The sequence below is a fragment of the Acomys russatus genome, chromosome 1 (assembly GCF_903995435.1).
Source record: "Acomys russatus chromosome 1, mAcoRus1.1, whole genome shotgun sequence".
In the NCBI taxonomy this organism is placed as follows: domain Eukaryota; kingdom Metazoa; phylum Chordata; class Mammalia; order Rodentia; family Muridae; genus Acomys; species Acomys russatus.
The window spans coordinates 113,793,522-113,817,047 of record NC_067137.1 but is presented as its reverse complement, the minus strand read 5'-3'; the positions used below and the strand labels follow the sequence as shown (position 1 = coordinate 113,817,047).

General features: G+C 42.4%; 1 protein-coding gene across 5 annotated transcripts in view; it reads right to left on the bottom strand.

Annotated features, from left to right (window-relative positions):
* Papola (poly(A) polymerase alpha) overlaps positions 1–16,303 on the bottom strand; it is a 60,103-nt gene extending 43,800 nt beyond the window's left edge. For 3 of the 5 annotated variants that reach the window (XM_051151077.1, XM_051151069.1, XM_051151084.1), the window contains exons 1-2: positions 16,076–16,303; positions 101–274 (exon numbers count right to left, since the gene is read on the bottom strand). In XM_051151077.1, coding sequence (XP_051007034.1) covers positions 101–274; positions 16,076–16,083 — 182 coding nt within the window. In that variant the 5' untranslated portion in view covers positions 16,084–16,303. The remainder of the gene's footprint in view (positions 1–100; positions 275–16,075) is intronic. The other 2 variants (XR_007831185.1, XM_051151058.1) reach the window with 1 other exon arrangement.
* Positions 16,304–23,526: the final 7,223 nt, after the last annotated feature.

Sequence of the window (23,526 nt, the reverse complement as noted above, 5' to 3'; positions counted from 1 at the left end):
GCATATTGATTCAGAGTAACCTAACCTACTAAATGAGTGGAGAATGTCTCAAAATCCATTGAGTATAAACATCCTAAAGCTCATGCACACATCTCCTTACCTGCGCTGCAGTTCCTCTTCTTCTTCAAAAACCCCAAAGGGCTTCAAAGTCTCGATGAGTTTCTGTGTGAGTAGGCAGTCAGTCTCCTTGGGGGCTGCTAAGCTGATAGGAGAGGTAATGCCATAGTGCCTCTGTGGCGGCTGCGTTTGTTGTGATCCCTGCGTTGTAACTGGACTAAAAATGGAATTGGATAAACTTTCTTTACTGACAAAAAAAATTCTACAACTTGAAACTAATTAACATGGCTGGACTAGGTACTCTAGTAAAATGCCCAAACTTGTACTTTCTTTTCAAATAGCAACTGTTTCAAATAGAAACAGGCTGGCCACAACTCTATCTACCCTCCTGCCTCAGCCCCAGAATGCTGAAACTACAGCCATCTATCGCCATGCTCAGGTCCCAACTCTTACTTTCAAAGATATTTTGTGTCACAATTATATACATGCATCCACACTTGAAGTAAAATATATCAGTAAGTTATTTATCCTCCTTCAGGAGCTCTAACGCCACTCATTGAAACACCAAAATAAGTAGAAGACCCAGATCAACACACGGCATGTAATACAGAATGCACCTTTATAACTTTAACTTATTCTTTCTGTAGAAACTGTTATTTCTTTCTTTATTTTTGTTTGTTTGTTTGTTTGTTTTTCAAGTCAGGGTTTCTCTGTATAGCCTTGGCTGTCCTAGAACCATAGACCAGGCTGGCCACCAACTCACAGAGATCCACCTGCCTCTGCTTCTCAGAATGCTGGGATTAAAGGTGTTCACCATCACACCCGGTAGCACTGTCGTTTCTAAAGCTCTGATAAACACTGCAGGAAAAAGCAGATGTTTCCTCTGGGCATCTGATGTACTCAGAAGGCAGAGATAATATTGTCAATACAGAACCTGGGCTATCTCAACAGTAAAAGCAAATGCTGGCTATGATATAAAACAGTCTAAATGAGACTTAGAATGTGACTCAACGGATGACGCTCATGTGTAATGAGGCAAATAGCACAGACAAATGCCTATTATGCATTAAGTGCCAGAATACTTTTTTTTTTTTTTTTAAGATTTATTATATATACAATGTTCTGCCTGCATGTACACCTGAACACCAGAAGAAGGCACCAGATCTCATTATAGATGGTTGTGAGCCACCATGTGGTTGCTGGGAATTGAACTCAGGACCTCTGGAAGAAGCAGCCAGTGCTCTTAACCTCTGAGCCATCTCTCCAGCACAGTAAGGATACTTTTATGTACAGATCCACTGGGCTCCACTTTTGTCCTGTAAATACAACAGAGGTAGGCGTGCATGGAAGCCCATTCTGCCTGTTTCTGATAGCCACTTGGCTCTATGTCTTCTTATCACTGCGCCCTCATCTACTAATATGTTGTGTCAGCTTTTATTCAGACTGAAGCCACATTTATTGAATAACTAAGAATCTGACTTAGCTACTGCATCTATCAGTGAATTCCTCTGCCGTTTCTTCAACCTGTTCTTCTCAACTGTGCAGCTTGCTGGACTGCAAAAGCTAGGAATACACATGAACAGCAAACAATTTTCTTTCTTTCTCTCTTTCTCTTTCTTCTTTCTTTCTCTGTTTTTGAGATCAGATCTCTCTGTGTAGCCCTGGCTGTCCTGAAGTAGCTTTGTAGACCAGGCTGGCCTCAAACTCAAGAGATCTGCCTGCATCTGCCACCAAGTGCTGGGATTACAGGCGTGTACCATGGTGCCCAACTCACCAAGCATTTTTCTTTTTTTTAATATTTTTTAAAGATTTTATTTATTTATTTATTTATTTACTGTATATGAGCACTCTATTTGCATGTACACATGTATGCCAGAGGAGGACATTAGATCACATTACAGTTGGTCATGAGTCACCATGTGGTTGCCAGGAATTGAACTTAGGACAACCTCTAGAAGAGCAGACAGTGCTCTTAAATGCTAAGCCATCTCTCCAGCCCAACAAGCGTTCTTTCTTTCTTTTTCTTTTTTTTCTTTTTTTCTTCTGTTTTTGTTGTTGTGTTTGTTTTTCAAGACAGAGTTTCCCTGTGTAGGCTCTTGGCTGTCCAGGACTCTCTGCAGACTAGGCTGGCCTTGAACTCACAAAGAACCACCTGCCTCTGCCTCCAAGCAGTTTAGCATTTTAAAGTTAAAAAAAAAAACTAAAGACTTTATTTTTCAGAATTATACAAAATCTACAAGTAAGGTATAGTTAATCTGACTGAATTCATGTCTTAAGCACTACATATTTTCATTAGTCAAACAGTTATCAAATCGAAACTGGTATGAAAAAGGTAGCCCTTGAAACCGCACAGCTAAGCCAGGAGTGGCTGTACACACCTGTACTCAAGCACTCAGGAAACAGACAGGATGATGAGCTGCAGACAGGCTAAGGTAGCTCTTAGTAAAGTGCTTTTACCGCCCTCCCTTACACACTGACCAATGGCCCAGCACAACTGATCTACTTGATAGCCAATCCTCCAACTGAGATTTTCCAGCTACAGTCCTCCATGACTGTGTCAGTATGTGTGATCATAAATAACATTTGCTGTTTCAGTTTTGTTTAGACAAGTTTGTCATGTAGCCCATGCTAAGCTGTAACTTGTGAATGTTAGGATGACAATGTGCACTGTGCCCAGCTCACATAAAAGGTTTAACTTTTAAGTAAAGGTAGAAACAAAGCCAAGTCTAAGCTAAGTCTGTTTACCAAGTCTAAGTCTGTTCAGTACAAAGCTTTCACAAGTGGACACTGAAATCATGTTTTAGTGACTTTCAAGCACAGTCCAGCTCTGCCTGTGTTGTATAAGACAAACATTGCTCCTCTGCTTTTTTCACCTTGGCTGTTAGAAATTCCTTACCCATCAACTGAGTTTGGATTACCAGCAAAATGTGAACCACTCATTGTGACTTTTCTAAGTCTCATCATTCCTGCTCCCAGCCCTCCTCAAATCTTCAGGTTTCTTACTATCAGACATATAACACACAAAAGCTTGGAATGTTCCTATCAAGGTCACTTTTCCAGTGTCAGGAGACAGGTTCAGATTTATAAATCCACACAAAACTCTTTAATCTAGCTCAAAGCATAGTAGCACACATCTATAATCTCAGAACAAAGGAAAAGGCAGGAAGATCAAGGATTCAAGGCTATTCCTCCATTAAATAAGGCCAGCCTGGGCTACAAAAAAAGTCTCAAAAAGTAAGATAAAAAAGGGGTAAAAATAGTTGTTCACCCTAATTTTGGGGAAAAATTATGTCCACATTAGTCTCTATGATAAAATGATAGAGAGATAAACAATATGCAGAGTTTTTCTTCTTTAACTCAACTCAAAATGTAGCCATCTACGCCGGGTGTGGTGGCTCACGCCTTTAATTCCAGCACTCGGGAGGCAGAGGCAGGCGGATCACTGTGAGTTCGAGGCCAGCCTGGTCTACAAAGTGAGTTCAGGACAGCCAAGGCTACATAGAGAAATCCTGTCTTGGGGAAAAATAAAAGTAGCCATCTAGCTACTGTTTCATCTAACTGCATGATATGGTAATATGCCCACTATAATCCCAGCACTCCAGAACTGAGCAGAAGTTCGCAAACCAGTACACAGAGCAGTGGCAGAAACAAGAGACCCTTCAGAGTAAACAAAGTAAGCATTCCCAAAAGCTGTGTGACTCGTACACCATAGAGAACGTACAAGCATGGAGAGTGGATGGTGCGTGTGGTGTTGTGTGTGTATGTGTTGTGTAGGTACACACTCTCTTGTTAAATAAAAACAAACACTATGGTTCCTGTTTTGAGCATCCAAAATGCCCCCAGAAGAAACACATATTTTAAACAGAAAGCTCATTTGACAATAGTAATTAAATACAGAGTAATAAGCCTGAGGATGTAAGCTCACAGACAGAACACTTGCTAAGGATGGAGGAGACATGGGTACAAAGGAAAGAAAGCATAAGGAACAAAAAAATAAATAAAAATAAAAAAAATAAATCAAGTAAAGTGCTAAAAGCAATTTAAGGTATCTTTTTGCTACTGTTCAGTTTCTAACAAAACAAAAATATACGTCTCAATTTTGGAGAAAATGAACAAAAGCCCTACGAATGAAGACTATAAGCTAGGTCCACACCATAGATATCCCTGATTTATGCACAGCAGTCTCTCTTCCATCCCTGAAAATATCAGGCCACCATCTACCATCTTCCAGAACACTTAACAGCAGGTTTGACGTTTTGCTTTACCAGACATTCATTACTTTGTTGGGCCCAGTGATGCATATGCCTATAGCTCTAACACTTTGGGGTGCAGGCAGAAAGATCAACAGTTCAAAGTCATCCTCAGCTACTTATAACTTCTAGGTCAGCCTGACTATATCAAACTCTGACTCTAAAACATAAAAGATAAAGTCTGAATGTAAGTGGTCCCCAGCATCATGTTCAGCCTCACCTGAGGCCCGCAGCAACAGAACATGGTATAGAACCTGAGACACAGAGCCAAGATAAAGACTTCATCCTTTGAAGTTTATTTTCCTTAGGTATTTGTCACAGACAGAAAACTAACACAGCATTGTGAATATGAAAATGTAGACTGCAATCCTAGCACTGAACAGACAGAGGCAGGAAGATAGCACCAAGCTGAAGGCCAGCCTGATCTACATGGAAAAGTGTAGTGTGGCACTATTCACCAAACTTTCAAAGGCAGACACCAACTATTTTTAAAGATTTATTTATTATTTATACAATACTCTGCCTGCATGTCAGCCAGCAGGCCAGAAGAGGGAACTAGATCTCATTATAGATGGTTGTGAGCCACCATGTGGTTGCTCGAATTGAACTCAGGACCTCTGGAAGAACAGGCAGTGCTCTTAACTTCTGAGCCATCTCTCCAGGCCCCAGACACCAACTTTGTAAAGGCATTTATGCCTAACAATTTCAGCTCTAGCCATCCATCAAAAGCTGAAAGTTCTGACAGTGGGCAACACATTTTTTTTTTAATTTATTCACTTTACATGCCGACTATAGCCCGCTTCCCCATCTCCTCCCAGTTCCACCTTCCCTTCTTCTTCACCCCTCCCCCAGTCCTCAGAACGGGGGGAGTCCATCTGACCCCAGCCTATCAAGTCTCATCTGGACTGCCTGAATCCTCTTCCTCTGTGGCCTGGCAAGACTGTCCCAACAGGGGGAAGTGATCAATGAGTGGACAACAGAGTCCATGTCAGAGGCAGCCCCTACTCCCCATATTATGGGACCCACAAGGAGACTGTGCTGCCTACCAACTACATCTGAGCAAGGGGTCTAGATCCTCTCCGTGCATGGTCCTTGGTTGGTGCATCAGTGTCTGCAGGTCCCCCGGACCCAGATTTGTTGGCTCTGTTATTCTTCTTGTGGAGCTCCTGTCCCTTCAGATCCTTCTATCCCAACTCTTCGGCAAGCCTCCCTGCGCTCTGCCCTAAAGTTTGGCTCTGAGTCTCAATATCAGTTTCAATGTCCTCCTGGGTGGAGTCTTTCAGAGGACCTTTATGGTGGCTCTTCAACCACTTCCAGTGTCTGTTCTATTTGCCCTCTGAATGAGAATTAAGCATTCTCCCTAGGGTCCTTCTTGTTATTTAGCTTCTTTGGGTCTGTGTATTGTAGTGTGGCTATCCTGTGTTATATGGCTAACATCTGCTTATAAGTGAGTATATACATACCATGCGTGTCTTTCTGGGTCTGGGTTACCTCACTCAGGATCATCTTTTCTAGTTCTATCCATTGGCCTGCAAATTTCAAGATTTGTTTTTAATAGCTGAGTAGTATTCCATTGTGTAAATGTACACTTTTTTTTTTAAAGGCAAGGTAGACTAGACTGACCTAATCTACAACACATTTTTAAACATAGAAATACCACATAGCAAGTTGAGTATGGTGACTCTGGGCTTAGAATCCTAGTACTCTGGAGTGCTAAGACAGAATGATCATGAGTTTGGAGCCCTTCTGTGCTACAGAGAAGCTATCTTGTGGGTAGGGAAACAGTATCTAACATTCTGAGTTTCCAACCTGAATGTCCAACATACGACCTCAAGTTCCTATACAAAACACACTTGAAGGAACATAGTGTACTCTAGGGCTACTCCAGATGGAGCGTGTTCGACATCTACTCCTTTCATTTTTAGTTATTTCTTCTGATGATCTAACATTCTAAAATCTCACCCTTCAGGCTGGAGAGATGGCTCAGAGGTTAAGAGCACTGGCTGTTCTTCCAAAGGTCCTAAGTTCAATTCCCAGCAACCACATGATGGTTCACAATCATCTATAATGAGATCTGGTGCCCCTTCTGGCCTGCAGGCAGTATATGCAGGCAGAACACTGTATACATAATAAAAATAAATCTTTAAAAAACAAAATAAGCGTCTTTAATCCCAGCACTTGGGAAGCAGAGGCAGGCGGATCGCTGTGAGTTCAAGGCTAACCTGGTCTACAAAGCAAGTCCAGGACAGTCAAGGCTACACAGAGAAACCCTGTCTCAAAAATACTGCTGCTGCTGCTGCTGCTGCTGCTGCTGCTGCTGCTGCTGCTGCTGCTGCTACTACTACTACTACTACTACTACTAATAATAATAATAATAATAATAATAATAATAATAATAATAATAAATAAGGCCGGGAGTGGTGGCACACGCCTTTAATCCCAGCACACAGGAGGCAGAGGCAGGTGGATCACTGTGAGTTCAAGGCCAACTTAATCTACAAAGGGAGTCCAGGATAGCCAAGGCTACACAGAGAAACCTTCTCTCAATAAATAAATAAATACATACATACATACATACATACATACATAAATAAAGCAAGCCAGCCAGCCAGCCAGCCAGACTCTTCTCACAGAAGAAACACATATACAAATAAGATATCTAAGACTGTTCATTAGAGCCCTATATGCAACACCACAGAACAGTCATCACTGGAAAACTGTTTAATTACAGTAAAGGCTTAGGAAATAATATGCCACATAGAAGTATAACAGAATTCATGGAGTAGCATTTTAAAATGTCCATGATGGCAGGTGAAAAGGTTGTACAATCATGATAACAGCATTTACTGAAATCTCTATCTACATAGTGAGTCAAAACACTTTACATACCTACCAATTATCTTAACTCTACTACTACAAATAAAGACAAGCAACTTCCTAAGTTCACTGGGTCTCCATGTACTCTACCCTTTTACCCTTACGTTTCAAAAAAGCAAAGCATGATGGAATGTACCATAATTCTAGCTACTTTAGACATTAAGTGTGAAGTAAGAGCTTAAAACAGTAGAGGGTATAGGAAGTGGCACAAACTACAATCCTGATACTTGGGAGGCCAAGGCAGGAGGACCTGGAGTTGAGGGCCAACCTAGACTACAGAGTAAGACCCTATTTTAAAAGCAAAACAAAATATCTCAGAAAGCAAAGGCCACTTGCCACCTGACCACCGGAGGACCCTAAACCAACTCCCACAATCCCTACAACTCCCACAACTCCCTCAAGTTGTTCACGAAAGCTATGTGATATACACATGTTTCTACAAACATATAAATCCAATTTTAAAACTTTTTAATTGGGCCGACAAGGTGAATCAGTAAGTAAAAGCACTTGCTGACAAGCTTGACCACATGACTATACTCTCCAGAAGCCACATGGTAGGAAAGAAACAACTCTCACAAGTTGTCCTTGGACTTCCATTTGCACATTGTGGCATGAACAACAGCTCCCTCCCCCAAAACACACACACACACACACACACACACACACACACACACACACACACACAAAAGTGACTTTCAGGGCTGGAGAGATGGCTCAGTGGTTAAGAGCACTGTCTACTCTTCCAGAGGTCATGAGATCGATTAAGGACAACCACATGGTGGCTCACAACCATCTATAATGTGATCTGATGCCCTCTTCTGGCCTACAGGTATACATGCAAATAGAGCATTCATATACAATAAATAAATAAAATCTAAAAAAAAAAAAATTAAAAGGGGCTGGAGAGATGGCTTAGAGGGTAAGAGCACTGACTACTCTTCCAAAGGTCATGAGTTCAATTCCCAGCAACCACATGTTGGCTCGCAACCATCTATAACAAAATCTGTATATATAATAAATAAATAAATCTTTAAAAAAATAAAAATAAGAATAAAAAAATTTAAAAATTTTGCCAGGGAGTGGTGGCATACACCTTTAATCCCAGGACTTGGGAGGTAGAGGCAGGCAGATTGCTGTGAGTTTGAGGCCAGCCTGGTCTACAAAGCAAGTCCAGGACAGTCAAGGCTACACAGAGAGACTCTGTCTCAGAAAAAAAAAAATTTTTTAAGTGACTTTCAGGCCAGCCAGAGCTATATGAGATCTGGTCAACACCCCAAGAAAAATAACTGACAACCACCACCACCACCACCACCACCACCACCACCACCACCACCACAACAACAACAAAGAGAATGGCCATGGAGAAGGGAAAGGAATGGAGGAGGCAGCAGATGACTGCCACACAAAGGACATGTCTGCAGTAGTGTTTTACCAAATAGTTACTGTTTTAAATATTTTGCCAGACAATTTATACAAAGGGATTCTACTGAGGAATCCCTGACTCTGAATGCCGAAAATATGGAATAAGTTGTGATCCTTCCACCAACAGATCCACTATCTAAAACTATCCAATCAAAAACACACCATCATTGCTATGTTAAAACTGAAGCGTACCTTGCTGGCTATTCTTTGAAAGCAATCAAATATGCTACAATAACTTACCAAAAACAATTCCTATGTATTTAAACATCGTTTAAGCAGTTAAAAAAAAAAATCTGGGCAGAAAAATAAGGAACACCTCAAAGGTACTGTAATATGCATTTAATAATTCTGGGGACTGGAGAAAAGGCTCAGCAGTTAAGAGTACTTAACCATCAGAGCGAAGTTCCCAGAGGTACCCATATTGGATGGCTCACTACCACCTCTAACTCCCGCTGAGAGATCTAATGTCCTCTTCTGGCCTCCATGGTCACATTTACGCACACTTCCCACACAGAGACAGTAATTAACAATAATAAAACTATTATTTTAAGCATTAATTCTCAGCCAGGTATAGTGGCTTATCCTGTAATCTGAGCACTCACAAGGCTGAGGCAGAAAGATTTACAAGAATTTGAGGCCAGGCTAGGCCACATACTGAGTGCCAGGCTTTCACAAGAAGTTTAACATTTAACAATAACTTAACAATTTGGGGGGGGGGGGGGCAGGGTAGAATTAACCTCAGATTCTATGCCTAAAACCAGTAAAAATTTATCACTTACTCTATGTTAGTTATACTAAAGCTATTTAGAACACAGCTACTTTTCCTTTTCAAACTCAGGCCGGCTTGAATACTCAATCCTCTTGCCTCAGCCTATTAGCTGTTGGGACTACAAACAGGAGAGCATGCCTGGCTACAACATTAAAAATTTATGAAAAGGTGGGCCATCCATCCAGTATTTAGTAAGCAGCACTCAAACAAATGATGTAAAGGTTTTACCCAAGGGAAATAAACATAGTATTATGAAGCCCAAGACCAAACTTGACAATTCACGGTTGATTGTGAAGGATACGAATGTATGTTGGTCAGTCAAAGGCTAGGTCACTTTCCTTTTCTTCCTAATGTTGTGTTTTTTTTTTTTTTTTTTTTTTAATAAAGAGGTATTTATTTAATCATACGTGTGTTTTGCCTATGTGTATGCATGTGCACCGTGTGTGGCCTAGGGTGTTGAATACTCCACAACTGGAGTTCCAAATGGTTTTGAGCTGCCATGTGGGTGCTGGGAAATGAACCTGGGTCCTCCTCAAGAGCAGTAAGTGCTCTTAACTGCTGAGCCAACTCCCTAACCCCTAAAGGTGTTTCTAACTGTCCCTTTGCTACAGACTCGAAGCAGGGGGGAGGGGGGGACGGACAGGACACGGGCACAGACTTTCCTGTATCTACTTCCCCAGGGCAACTTGAAAGTGAATGGAACCTAGAAAACTTAAGAGTGCATTAGAAAAGCCAAAAATACATTCAATAAACAGTACTGAATATAAACTCCAAGCAGTACAATTTAAATGTTTCTTGTAGTGACTTATGCCTGTAATCTCAGTACTGGGAGGCTTTGGCAAAAGAATCAGGATTTTAAGGCCAGCTTGGGCTACATGAACACTACTGTCAAAAAAGCATTAAAATGCAGGTTGCAGGAACTGAACTTGGATGTACTTTATCTGCAGTCATCTCACTCACCAAAAGCTAATTTTTAAAACATATGGACAATTTTGGAATAGTGGTACATATATGTAATCTCAGCAAGGGAAAGAATAAGACATACAAGAAAAATACCAGTTTGCAGCCAGCCTGCAATGCAATGCATAACAAACCCCTATCTCAACCAACTTAACACACACACACCCTGGGAAATCAAACATGGTTCCCAACACAAGATGGAGTGCAATACTATAATGAGAATACAGTATGGAATCAGGAGTCATTTATGTACCAACCTACAAATCAGGAACTTTAAAATTATTATATCAGACTGGCAAGATAGTTCAATAGGTAAAGGCACCTGTCACCAAGGCCTGATAACCTAAGTTTGATTCACAGGACACACACGGAAAAAGAACTCACAAGTTCTTCTCTGACCTTCACATACTCACTGTGGCATACACTCATTACTCACCACATGCACACAACAGTCAATCCACACATATACACACAAGCAAACAATATTTTAAAAACTATCACAGGCTACTTTTGACCATTAATTTAACCAATTTTAAGGGGAATTATCTTAGGTTTCTATCAGCTGTTATAAAACACCATGACCAAGTCAGGCTTCATGGCCTGCATGGCTTTAAACCCAGCACTCCGGGAAGTAAAGGCAGGAGGATCAATGTGAGTTAGAGGCCAGCCTGGTCTATAAAACAAGTCCAAGACAGCCAAGCTACACGGAGAAACCCCATCTCAAAAAACAAGCCTTTAATCCCAGCACTTGGGAGGCAGAGACAGACAGACCGTGTGAGTTTGAGGCCAGGCTGGTGTACAGCCAAGGCTACACAGAGAAACCCTGTCTCAAAAACCCAACCCAACCCAACCCAACCCAAAGCCGGGTGTGGTGGTGCACGCCTTTAATCCCAGCACTCAGGAGGCAGAGGCAGGTGGATCACTGTGAGCTGGAAGCCAGTCTGGTCTACAAAGTGAGTCCAAGACAGCCAAGGCTACACAAAGAAACCCTGTCTCAAAAAACAAACAAAACAACATACCATGACCAAAAATAACTTGGAAGAAGGGGTTTATTTCAGCTTACAGTTTAGAGTCCATCATGAAGTCAGAGCAGGAACACAAGCAGGAGCCTGAAATCCAGTATTGAAGCAGAAGCCACGGAGAAACACTGTTCACTGCCTGCTCAGTCTGCAGTCTTACATACCCCAGGACCACCCACCCAGGTATGGTACCACTCCCAGTAGGCTGGGCCCTCCCATATCAATCATTGATCAAGAAAAGGCCCTACAGACTTGCCTACAGGCAATCTGACTCATTTGCTCAATCAAAGATGTTTTTCCCTGATAACTTCAGCTTGTGTCAAATGGACAAAAGAACTAACTAGGACAGACACAAATGCAGCCTATGTCACTGCTCTGTACATTATAAGCTGATATTGTACAATTAGTTAAAAGCTGTGTGAACACTGAACATACAGAATTAAAGACACTGTTTGAGGCCAGCCTGGTCTACAAAGCAAGTCCAGGACAGTCAAGGCTACACATAGAAACCCTTCTCAAAAAACCAAAAACAATTAAAGGCACAAAGAAATAAGTAGTAGCTAAGTGCCCAAATTATCCTGTTTTCATGGAAAGTAGTTTTTTAAACTTGCCTAGAGACAAATGAAGGTTAAATTGAAGTGTACTGCTAACATAAAGTTGACTTACCAAGTATGAAATGTTCTACTAGCTGGGCTTGGTGGCATTTGCCTTTAATCCCAGCATTAGGGAGACAGAGGCAGCCGGATCTCTGTGAGTTCAAGGCCAGCCTAGTCTACAAAGTGAGTCCAGGACAACCAAGGCTACATTGAGAAACCTTGTCACTAGAAAGAAAAAGAAATGTTCTGCTGAACCAAAAAATTAAATGTCAAACCAGAAGATATTTTTGCCTCAAGTAAAAACAATGAAGGTGTTCAGGTACTAGGAATCAAGCATATTCATAAATATGCTTATAGAAGACAGCACTCCAAAGACCATAAACAGCATTTACTGAGCAGCAAGCAATTCACTCACATTAACTTTGACACACATACACAATGAAGATCTGAATGAATGAAACACTGTCTGGGGAAAAAAAAAAGACTGAGACAAGAGGAGCACAAGTTAGAGCAACTGTCTCAAAAAAAAAAAAAAAAAGAAAAGAAAAGAAAAAAGAAAGAGAAAAAGGAGAAGAAAGGAAGGAAGGAAGAAGGGAAGGGGGGGAGCTTATTAAGATGGGACAAACTGGGTATGGTGGTGTACTCTTGTAATCCCAGAACTCAGAAGGCAGAGGCAGGCTGATCTCTGTGAGTTCAAGGCCAGCCAACTAGCCAGCATCTCAAAACAAACAAACAAGGGGAAAAGAAAAACAGGACTCTCTGACCTGGGAAAAGGTGGGGGGTGGGGATGGGGAATGGGGTATGATAGAGGAGGAAGTGGACAAGAGATGGAGAAGGGGTGAGTGAATGTGACAGAAGTACATCATATACATGTGTGAAAATGTCACAATGAAACCTATTTTGTAAAACTCAAAAACAAAAAAACCCGATATTGTACCCTAGTAACAGATAAACTGTTGTCTGCTGTATTGAGACAGGGTCTTACTTATATGTAGCTTAAATTGCACTCAAGCCAGCAGAGGCAGGTGGATCACTGAGTTGGAGACCAGCCTGATCTACAAAGTGAGTCCAGGACTAGACTACAGAGAAACCCTGTCTCAAAAACAAAATAAGGGGGCCTGGAGAGATGGCTCAGCAGTTCAGAGCACCGTCTGCTCTTCCAGAGGTCCTGAGTTCAATTCCCAGCAACCACATGGTGGCTCACAACCATCTATCATGAGATCTGGTGCCCTCTTCTGGTATGCAAGTGTACATGCAGGCAGAGCACTGTATATGTAATAAATAAATCTTTACAAAAAAAACAAAAGACAAAATAAAACAAAACAAAATTGCACTCAAGCCTGAAACCCTCTCTCCTCCACTTCCAGTGCTGAGATTATAGGTGTGCATCTCCCTGTGCACTTCTAGAAGTGCGGCACCATGGCCTCATGCAGCATTCCTCATGTCAAGAGCAAAACCAACAGAATTCTTAACTCTGTTAAAAGGACCTCTGTGATGATGGCCCAGGACCTTCCCTCCTGCACCAGCAGACCACACTAAGCCATACACACATTGTGTCCCCAGCAGGACCCAGCTCAGCCTTTGACTCTAGGCCAAGTTCTCCCATTCTCTTCATGGTAAGAGAACTACTGTCTTCTAAATTCTCACTAAATAGCTCTTCCAACAACTTCAACAACATTCTGAGAGGGTGACATGGATGCTACATCACTGATACTGGTACAAATAATGATTTGCCCACTAGCATATGGCAAGAATAGAATAAAACGCCCATAATGATAATGTACTTTGCGTTAATGCAGTGGTTCTTAAACCAACAAACTATTCACCTCAGGGTACATGTGGAAATCTAAAGACATGGATGTGTTTGCCACTATGAGAAGTTACTGGCGTAAACCACTGGCATCCACCAAGCAGGTCAGAGATACTATTTTTTTTTTCAAGGCAGGGTTTCTCTGTGTGGCCTTGGCTTTCCTGGACTTGCTTTGTAGACCAGGCTGGTCTTGAACTCACTCACAGAGATCTGCCTGCCTCTGACTTCCGGAGTGCTGGGATTGCAGGTGTTCGCCACCCAGCCAGAGGTACTATTAAATACCCTGGAAGACATTGGAAGGCCTCCCTGAAAAAACTTACGAGACTTGATTGTCAACAATACTTAGGTGAAGAACTCTCTTAGTAGACTTCCAGAACCTTCAAGTGTTTTTAAAAAGCTTTTGTTTTCTCTGTAACTTTTCAAAGTTTCACCACTATGGCAATCAAAAACTACCACCACTCTCCAAATTATATAAGCAATTATACATCAAATTTAGACAAAACATACAGCCGTGAGCACAGTGCTTTGCAGTGATTCAATACATCTGACCATTCACGTGAGGTGTCGATGATTCAGCCCCAACTTACATGTCCAAATTTGACAGGCAAAGCAAAAACCACACTGGATATTAAACACACTGGATATCTAGGAAATCACAACTCAACAAATCAAAGGCAAGAAAGCAATGGCAAGTGACACCAACACACACACACACACAAAACAAGGCATGCCATGGAGAAGTGACCTTAGCAGCCCTCCCTCAGAAAAAATTAATGAGGAGGAAGGCCTTCCACCTGAGTTAGGCAGTCTTTGGTTTCCCTGTATTGTTTAAGAATGCCGGCACATCCCAGGCAGTGGTGGCGCACTCCTTTAATACCAGCACTTGGGAGGCAGAAGCAGGTGGATCTCCATGAGTTCCAGGACAGACAGAGCTGTTACACAGAGAAACCTTGATTCAAAAAAAAAAAAAAAAAAAAAAAAGAATACCAGCACACTCTGGGTTAAGATAGGATAGCTTGTTAGAAATTGGGTGTAGAGTTCAAATCCCATGAAACACACCAAAAAGCGGTCATCTGCATGCCAATGTCTTGGCGCCTTCATTTTATACATCTAAAATTAATCGCAAAGATAGAAGCACTCAATGTAACTAGAAATTTCTGTACCTCGAAATGCCCATGTGTCTTTTGTACCGGCCCACTTTTCAAAAGTGTGCAGAAATACAAATGCAATGGAATCACACACTGTTCGACCGACCTTCACTCCCAGACACAAGTTACTTAACATAGTTTCTAACCCGAAGTCTCCCCTTTAGGGCTTGTGTCCGTTCTTTAAAAACCACTGATGTACCAGAAAGAACCACCAGCAGGCAGGGTTATCACGTGATAACACCCCACTCACTCACGTGTATCTGAATCCCCACTGAAAAAGACCAAACATCTTTACAGACTCTGTTCTCAGGTTTCTTTGCCCTAGTTCTATGAAGATTGAGTCAACGGGAAATTTGTGAATTTGACATCTATGTACTGGAGGTAATTAAGCCTAACAAATGTTATTATAGAAATACCCTGACACGCCTCTGAAGAAAACATCAGGGCTGAGTAAGGCCAGAGTATGAGAACGTGAAATCCATTTTTAAATTATTAAATACAATCCGAGAGATGTCCTATTGAGGCTCTGTCCAAATTAACTGCGTCGCCTGTTATGGAAGAAAAGCAGTTGCACAACCTAAGCCGTTTACATCAAGGTATGGAAGCCCCCAAGCCCTCTTCTCCTTTTCAATCCTAACAGTAGGCTTCCAAATCTTAATGAGGAATAAGTGGGAGAGGAGGAAATTTAAGTTAAAAAAAGGAATCACGGTAAAGCGCCTAAGTAGATCACGGAAGCCTCAAAGCCTTCACTCGGAATCACAACATGAGTGACCCCAGGGTTGGCGGGATCAGGAAGTGCGCCGAGGCCAGGTTGCCTAGTCACAACAAAGCAGGCAAGGCGACGCCCGCATGCCCGGCTTTCGAGAGCAGCCCCCGGCCGCCGCAAGCACGGCCGCGTTCGGCCCTGGCTCTTCACCCGCTCCGTGGAGGGAAGCGGAAGTCAGAGACTCAGGGGCCGGACGGCGCCATGGTAAAAACGGGACGGGAACCGGCCGGAGACGCTGCCCGTCAGTCCGCACCGGGAGCCGAGCTGCTTGGGGACCGTGCGGGGACCCACGTCCAAATAGCCGGAAGCCGTGGCCCGGGCCGCCCGTGCGCCTCCCCTCCCCCTCCGCCACCCCCGGGGCCCGGCCGGCGTGCGCCTCACTCAGCACGCCAATCACTTACAACGGCATCGTCTCTGGCGCCGGCACCGCCCAGTCACTTCCCCCCCGCGACCGCCGCCACCGCTGCCGCCCTGGGCATGATCCACCGAGGCGGGAGGGACGGGGGCCTGCCTCAGCCCCAGGACCAACCCAGTCCCACACCCGCGCCCCGCCGCTTTAAGCACTTCTCCTCCTTCCCCTTCGTCCTAACATGGCGCCCGAGCGCTACCACAGCAACGTTCTAGAACCGCTGACGCCGCCACGCACACAGAGCGCGCGCTTGCGCGTTCGCCGCACGACGCCGCACGGCCTGGCGGGAGATGTAGTTCGTGAGGTGGGCCAAGGCTGGCCCCGGTGAGCTCATGCATTCGTGATGCTGCGTGGGATTGGTGCGCGAGGCTACGAGCGACAGGCAGTAGTTCCTTGGCGTGGCGACGCTGTCGTGGCGAATGAGAATGACGCGGCCGGGACAAGATTGAGAAGGGGGCGCGGCCCAAGCAGGCGCCACGTGCAGTGCAGTCTAGGCGCAGAGGATGCCCAGGACCATGGGGTGTTCATTGCCAGCTGCCCCCCCCACCGCTTCGTGGGAGCAACAGCCTACTACATAGCGTTGCGAGGACTTAAATGCGTTAGTGCCAAGCACGAGTCTGACCCAGAAGTGTGGCTGTGGATTCCCTCCCCTCTCGATGGCTCTGCATCTTTGTTGCCCAGATGCCTAATGAGCAAATGTGCACGACAGGGGATTCTAGACCAAGGCTATAACCTCGGTAACCATTAGGATTTTGGTGGGGCTTTTTTTTCCCGTGAGACAGGGTTTCTCTGTGTAGCCTTGACTGTCCTGGACTCGCTTTATAGACCTGGCTTGCCTTGAACTCACAGCGATCAGCCTGCCTCTGCTTTCTGAGTGCTGGGATTAAAGGCGTGCACCACCACTGTCCAGCGGGGTTTGTTTTTATTTTTAGTTGATTATGGTTTGTGTTTTTATAAGACAGGGTCTCTTGTAGCTGGCTAGCCCATAGTTTCTGATCCTTCTGGCTCCTGGTCCTGAGTTTTGGGATTACAAGTGTGCACCACCACTACTGGTTTTATGTGATGGATTGGAATAACTTCAGGATGTGAACATTCACACCCAGGCCTTGCCTCTTACGATTTAATTCAGTTGGGCAGGTCAAGGTCCTAATCACGGAATCACCCTCAGGAAGGAGGAACCATGCCTAATATAATTGGGTTCATTTTAAAAATTATTTTGCCGGCGCTGTTGCATACGCCTGTAATCCCAGCAGAAGCAGGGGCAGGCAGATCTCTGTGAGTTTGAGGCCAGCCTGGTCTACAAAGTGAGTCCAGGACATCCAAGGCTACACAGAGAAACCCTGTCGCGAAAAAACAAAAATAAATAAATTGAAAGGACCAGACAAACTCCATTTTGAAAAAGAAACTCCATTTTGTGTTAAACCTAACCAAGGGCTGAACTCAGATTCCAGAAAAACCACAAACTAAACAGAAAAATATTCCCTAGCAACACAATCAGCTCACCTTGGGAAAGTCCAAATACACTCTCTGCTGCTCAAGCTGACCAGCAGGTGGTCTGGCACATAGCAACAACCAATTAGGAGAAGCCAGGCCAAAGTTCCTAATACCCCATGACTGCTTCAATCAACCTTTTCTATTGGCCAACTTGCCCCTACACCTATTACCCAACCAGGAAACGCCAAGGCTTGTAACTCCCTGCTTGCAGCTTTTCTGCCCAAGTGCCATAATCATACACTTTAAAACCTATTTCTTTGTCCAAAACCTATAAAAACCCTCTCAATTGAGACTCAAGGCCACTTCCCTGCATCTGCTGTGTCAGTGCATGAAAGGGTTGGCCCGGGTTCGAATCTGCAGTAAAGGCTTCCTTGTCATTGCATTTGGACTCTGCTTTTAGGTGGTCTGTTGGAGGAGTCTCAAAATTTTGGGCATAACATATGGTGGTGCGTTGGCGGGGAATCCCCCGCGACCCCCAAGACCTCCGACCCAATGGGAGTCTAAGCCAGCCAGCGGTAAGTGTTGTGTTTGCTGTTGTTTGTCTGGCTTTCAGTCTTACTTTCACTTTGTGGTCTTGAGACAATTGTGTACAGGTGGTGATCAAGTCGGCTGAGTGGACTCGCCACAGGGCCGAGAGCACAGGAAGTCTGCAAGATGTTCCAGATTCCATGGTGGTGGGGACAGAGTGGCCCTTTGTGAAGAACCTAAGGAGGGTCATGTGTAGGGACAAGGTGGTCACTCCCACAGCCGGCGTGGGTCGGTGTCCCAGTTTTGGTTTTGCTTCCGATTGGATCTTGGGAGTGCAGTTTCTGTTACTCTTATCTTTGTCTGATGTTTGTGTCTTTCTGCTCCTCTTTATCTGACTGAGACTTGGACGGACGATGGGACAGACTACCTCCAACCGCTCTAGATTTAATAACAGACTGTGACAACCCCCTTTTCCCTCATGACAGACAATTTTAAGAAAATTTGTTTGATTGTTTAAATATTGTTTTATGTTTTATTTTCAGGGTGGGGGAAGGGCCAAACTTCTTCTGGTGGCTGTTCTCATTCCAAAGATTCTCAAGAAAAGAAACAGCAAAAACTGATAAACTAGCTCTGTCCTTGGAGCCAGGCTGGGAGTCTCCTGCCTGGATCAAACTGACAGGAAGCCCAGGGCTGCCTGAACTCCTAATGATGTGCTCTGAACTTCAGCAAGCCCAGAAGCCTCAACATGCTGAGTTCAGGGTTACTACCCCCAATAGGGAGAAATAGGTGGCTGAGCAGTGGGAGCTAATGTGGTGCGTCTTTTTGAGGACTAGATGGTAAGCAGGGACCAGATGATGCCACTGGTAAGGTCCTTTTCAGTCCTAGTCACTATCAGGGGCTATGCATTTTTAACAGGGCCTTGTGTGCAGAAAAATCCTGGGCAGGATGCCAAACTCGGATAGTCCTAGCTTCTCTATTATCTTCCACAGGTTCTGCCTTTAACGTTTAACATTTAGGTGTAAGATGCTTTTAAAATTATGCGATAAAATTAATGAGAACTGTAATATGCTAACCAGACAGGCAGCAAGATGCTCCTCTTTTGAAACTATAGCTAGGAAAAAAAAAAAATTAAAGAAGACTTTCATCTATTTTACTACATGTTTGTTTCTGATTGGCTTTAAAGGTGTAAATTACTGTGTTCTATATATCTTGGTTATAAATGATTGGTTATGGTTGAAAATCTTTAACATCTGTGACAAATAGTTAAGCTTGTAATTTAAGACATGCCATTCTAAACAGCAAATGAAACGAAACAGATCTCCAACAGTACTAGACTTATAAAAGATAAAATGTAAAACAATGTTTCTTTAATGAAGATATTGAAGGCAGGAGCATAGTGGTGCACTCCTTTAATCCCAGCCCTCTTGAGGCAGAGACAGGCAGATGGCTATGAGTTCGAGGCCAGCCTAGTCCACACAGTGAGTCCAGGACAGCCAAGACTAAACAGAGAAACCCTGTCTCAAAACAACGCCCCCAAATATATTGAAACTGCATCTCCAGCATATACCTGTAAACTTTTTATCTAAGGATTTATAGTTTGCTTACTGACTGTGATGTTTAAAATTGAAGTTCAAACTCTTGTTTAAAATATATAAGTGCTATATTGCAGATTTTTTAAATGAATGATTCTAAAGATACCTTTAATTTGAGATATATTAATTTTAAAGATATTCAATTGTTTACACTGTGAAAAATCTGGTTTTGACTTTTAAAAACTATGGTTATACTCTATGACTTCATTCTTAAACAAATGTAAAAAGAATCATTTGTATTAATTATGTTACAGTCAATACAGAGTATTAGTGACTTAAAGGAAACTTCTGTAAATTATAAGTTAGATATGTTAGTAATACTGATGAATTTTCTTTTAAGAAAATTGTTACACTCTTTATTAAAATTGTATTTAAGTAGTTTATTCAGATTACATCTCAGTTGTTGAAAACCATTACATTTTATAATGACATGCCATATGGGAGTCAGAAAAGTTTCCAGCCCCTATATTTAGAGATCTTGATGCTGAAGTAAAGGAGCTCCAATTTAATGGTTGTCATTTTATTATTAACTGTTAAAAATGACTGAGAAGTGCAGATTATCAGTTGGCTTATGAATGATTGTATTTTTAAAATATCTTTGACTGTGCTTATGATCATGAGTGATCGCCAGGATGGGATTTATTTGGCCTCCTATGTTTGTCTCAAAATTAAGCAGAGGTAAATAACTAAATTATTACATATAACTGGGAGATACAATTTGATGGTCAGCTGTCAGTTAAGGAAGGTTATATTTGATTACAGCATACAATGTATCAACTCTTTTCATGTATGGTATATAATTCTTAAAAATTGTATGTGACTTCTCAAGGTCTTATTGTGCATCCCATTATTATAGATGGAGATTGTAAGGAGGAAATAAAAATTATGGTGTATGTAAAGCAGGAGATGCAAATTAATGCAGGGGATAGAATTGCTCAGCTGCTACTGTTTCCTTACATTAAGGGCAAAGCCCCTCCAGTAGAAAGAACAGGTGCATTTGGGGGTACAGGAAAATGTGTGTTCTGGAAAACAATGGTATATATTAACTTTATAAGAGGATATTAGCCTTATCCTCTGAGAGATGTCCTCTGAGAGACTCCACCCAGAGGGGATTTGGGACAGATACTGGGAATCATTGCCAGACTCTGGGCAAAGAGCTGTGAGTTGTATGGAAGAATTGAGAGATGGAAGAAAAGCACATGGCTGGCATGGATGGAGATTTGGCCCAGATGAAGAACATTAGCAAGTATTTGGGATTATGGATGGGAGGTAGCTTGATAGAAATTATTAGAAGCAGATGACATGGATTGGGGCAGGGATCCAACACCTGCCCCTCTATGGCAAGTAGTTTAGGGGATTAATATCTGCCCTGCCCCAGGTTAACTAAGACTTTATTTTATTTTATTTTATTTTATTTTTTTGGCTTTTTGAGACAAGGTTTCTCTGGGTAGCCTTGGCTGTTTCAGACTTGCTTTGTAGACCAGGCTGGCCTCAAACTCACAGCAATCCACCTGCCTCTGCATCCTGACTGCTGGGATTAAAGGTGTGCGCCACCATGCCTGGCTACCTAAGGTGTCTGTGTCTTGATGGATTGTTAGCCAATTAGAAAATACTGCCATAATAAGAATTATAGGCCTAATAATAAACATTTTTAAGCCGTACTGGTACTTTAACTGCAACAGGTATGTAAAGCTAAGAGCTACTGTCACAAACTGTTTAGGGTAATCACAACTTGCTTTTATTAGGTGCTAGTTCAATTTTCTAAATTAATCAGTCAATGTAAACAATCCAGATATGCTAAAAATAGATATACTATCCTATAGGCAGACACTTATCTGCACATTATAAATTATGACATCCAGTCTTATGTTTGTAGGATGTAGTTTACAGCTAAAGACAGACAAGGATTCAGTTCAGATATGCTGACCCTCAAGCTTGTCAGAGATCTGATGAATATGGCATTAAATATATTTAATCTAATTAAGATAGAGAGTCCCACATCCTAGCAGTAACTTCCTAAGGTCTCTGAGAAGATTTTTGGCATGGCAGATAACTACGTCACTGGATTGTGGTATTCTAACCACCAGGCAAAACTGTCCCAACGCTTGACCCGCTGCTAGGCCCAGCATGTACTGTGGACAACAAGCTGGACATCTGAAGAGTTATTGTCTCATGTTTCTGAAAACGAGGTGAGGTCAGTCTCTCATGTTCTTCTTCCACAGGATAGCCTCTCATCTTTTGTGCCTGATGGCCAGACTGCCTATGCCCATGATACCAGGAAACGACAGGAGCTTGGTGAGACAACTGTCTAGGTGGCAGACTGGCTAGTCATCTCTGTCATTTTAATTGATATATAGATTCATCTAGGTTACAATTTTCCCTTCTCAGGTCTCTGATCATATTGACGGCTAAGTTGATGGTAGTTTGACAACGAGGGAACAATTAGATCCAATGTTAGTTCATTAGTCAATTCGTTAGCTAGTTAAAACTACCAGATGTTAGGTAGTTTCTCTTATTTAAAAAGACAGACAAGCTTGCCTGGCTCACAGACTTCATGTTAAAAGATAAACAGATTCTAGTGTAATTTTTTACTAATCCTTCATTTGGATGACTGCTTCCAGTAATCAACTGCATGTGTCTCTTAATGAGTAACTGGAGAAGAAAAAATAATGTAAAGTTTGTATAAGGTCTGAGGATATGAAAATTTAAGTTAAGAGAATCTGAAATATTAGAAGGACTAAGAAGGTGTTTCATAAATACTAGAAGGTCTAAGAAAGTATTTAAAAGTTGGTAATAAAGAAAGTATTTGAGGGTCTAAGAAAGTGTTTAAATGGTAAATGCAAGTGATAAAGATTAGAGGATGTTAAGAAAAGCTTTAAGGTACATAAATACAAGTTGTAGAGTTACAAAAATGACTTAAGGCATATAAAAATAAGATCAATAAAGTTCTGATAAGCTGGTGAAGCACTGACTGCCTATGAATCAGTCACAAGCTCAAGATTCTAATTCCCCTTGGTTGTCTTCTGAATACAGACTTAAGGGTACTTATCATTATGCTAAAAACAAGTTTGTCCAATCTGTATATCATGGCTACTGGAACTGAGAAAAAAATTTTCATGTTTTTATTGGGTCTCAAAGGTATGAGTCTACTGCTACTGTCTTTTACAGTTGTAATATTAATGTGCTTCCTTTTGTTTTTTTGTTTTTATGAGACTAGAGTTTCTCTGTGTAGCCTTGGCTGTCCTGGACTAGCTTTGTGGACCAGGATGGCCTCAAACTCACAGCAATACGCCTGCCTCTGCCTCCGAGTGCTGGGATTAAAGGCGTGTGCCACCACACCCGGCCTAATGTGCTTCCTTTTGTAAGCTAAAATTCATATAAGCTTCAAGAGAATCAAAAAGTCATAGGAACTGGATCCACCTGCCACAGATCAAATGAACTCTAGATAAATTTACCTACCTGTTTCTGAAAATGGAGTTTTTCCCTGGTCTTGGGATTCTTCACCTTCGCCAATTACTAAAAAATTTTAATTCTGTTCCAAGTTTATATTTGTCTCAGCGGATTTTGACCTGGCTAACAGACTCCATCCAGAGATCACCTGTAGATTATAAACTGCTGAGTTCTAGATCTGCTGGAAGCTGATGTTAACCAGCTCCGCAGATATGACTGCTCCCTGTCTCTTCAACTAGATTGGCTAAGCAGATGCTTCTAATAAGTGCCCCATTACCTAGCCTTTGACTAGCTTTTCAGCCTTCCTGGGTCACTGCTAACAACATCCTAATGTCAGCTTGAAGAAGCTACAGAAGAGACTACAGAGTCCATTATCCCACCTAATAGGCTGAAATGCTACATAAAAACAAAAAGACCCTGGCATAAGGGACAAATGGGC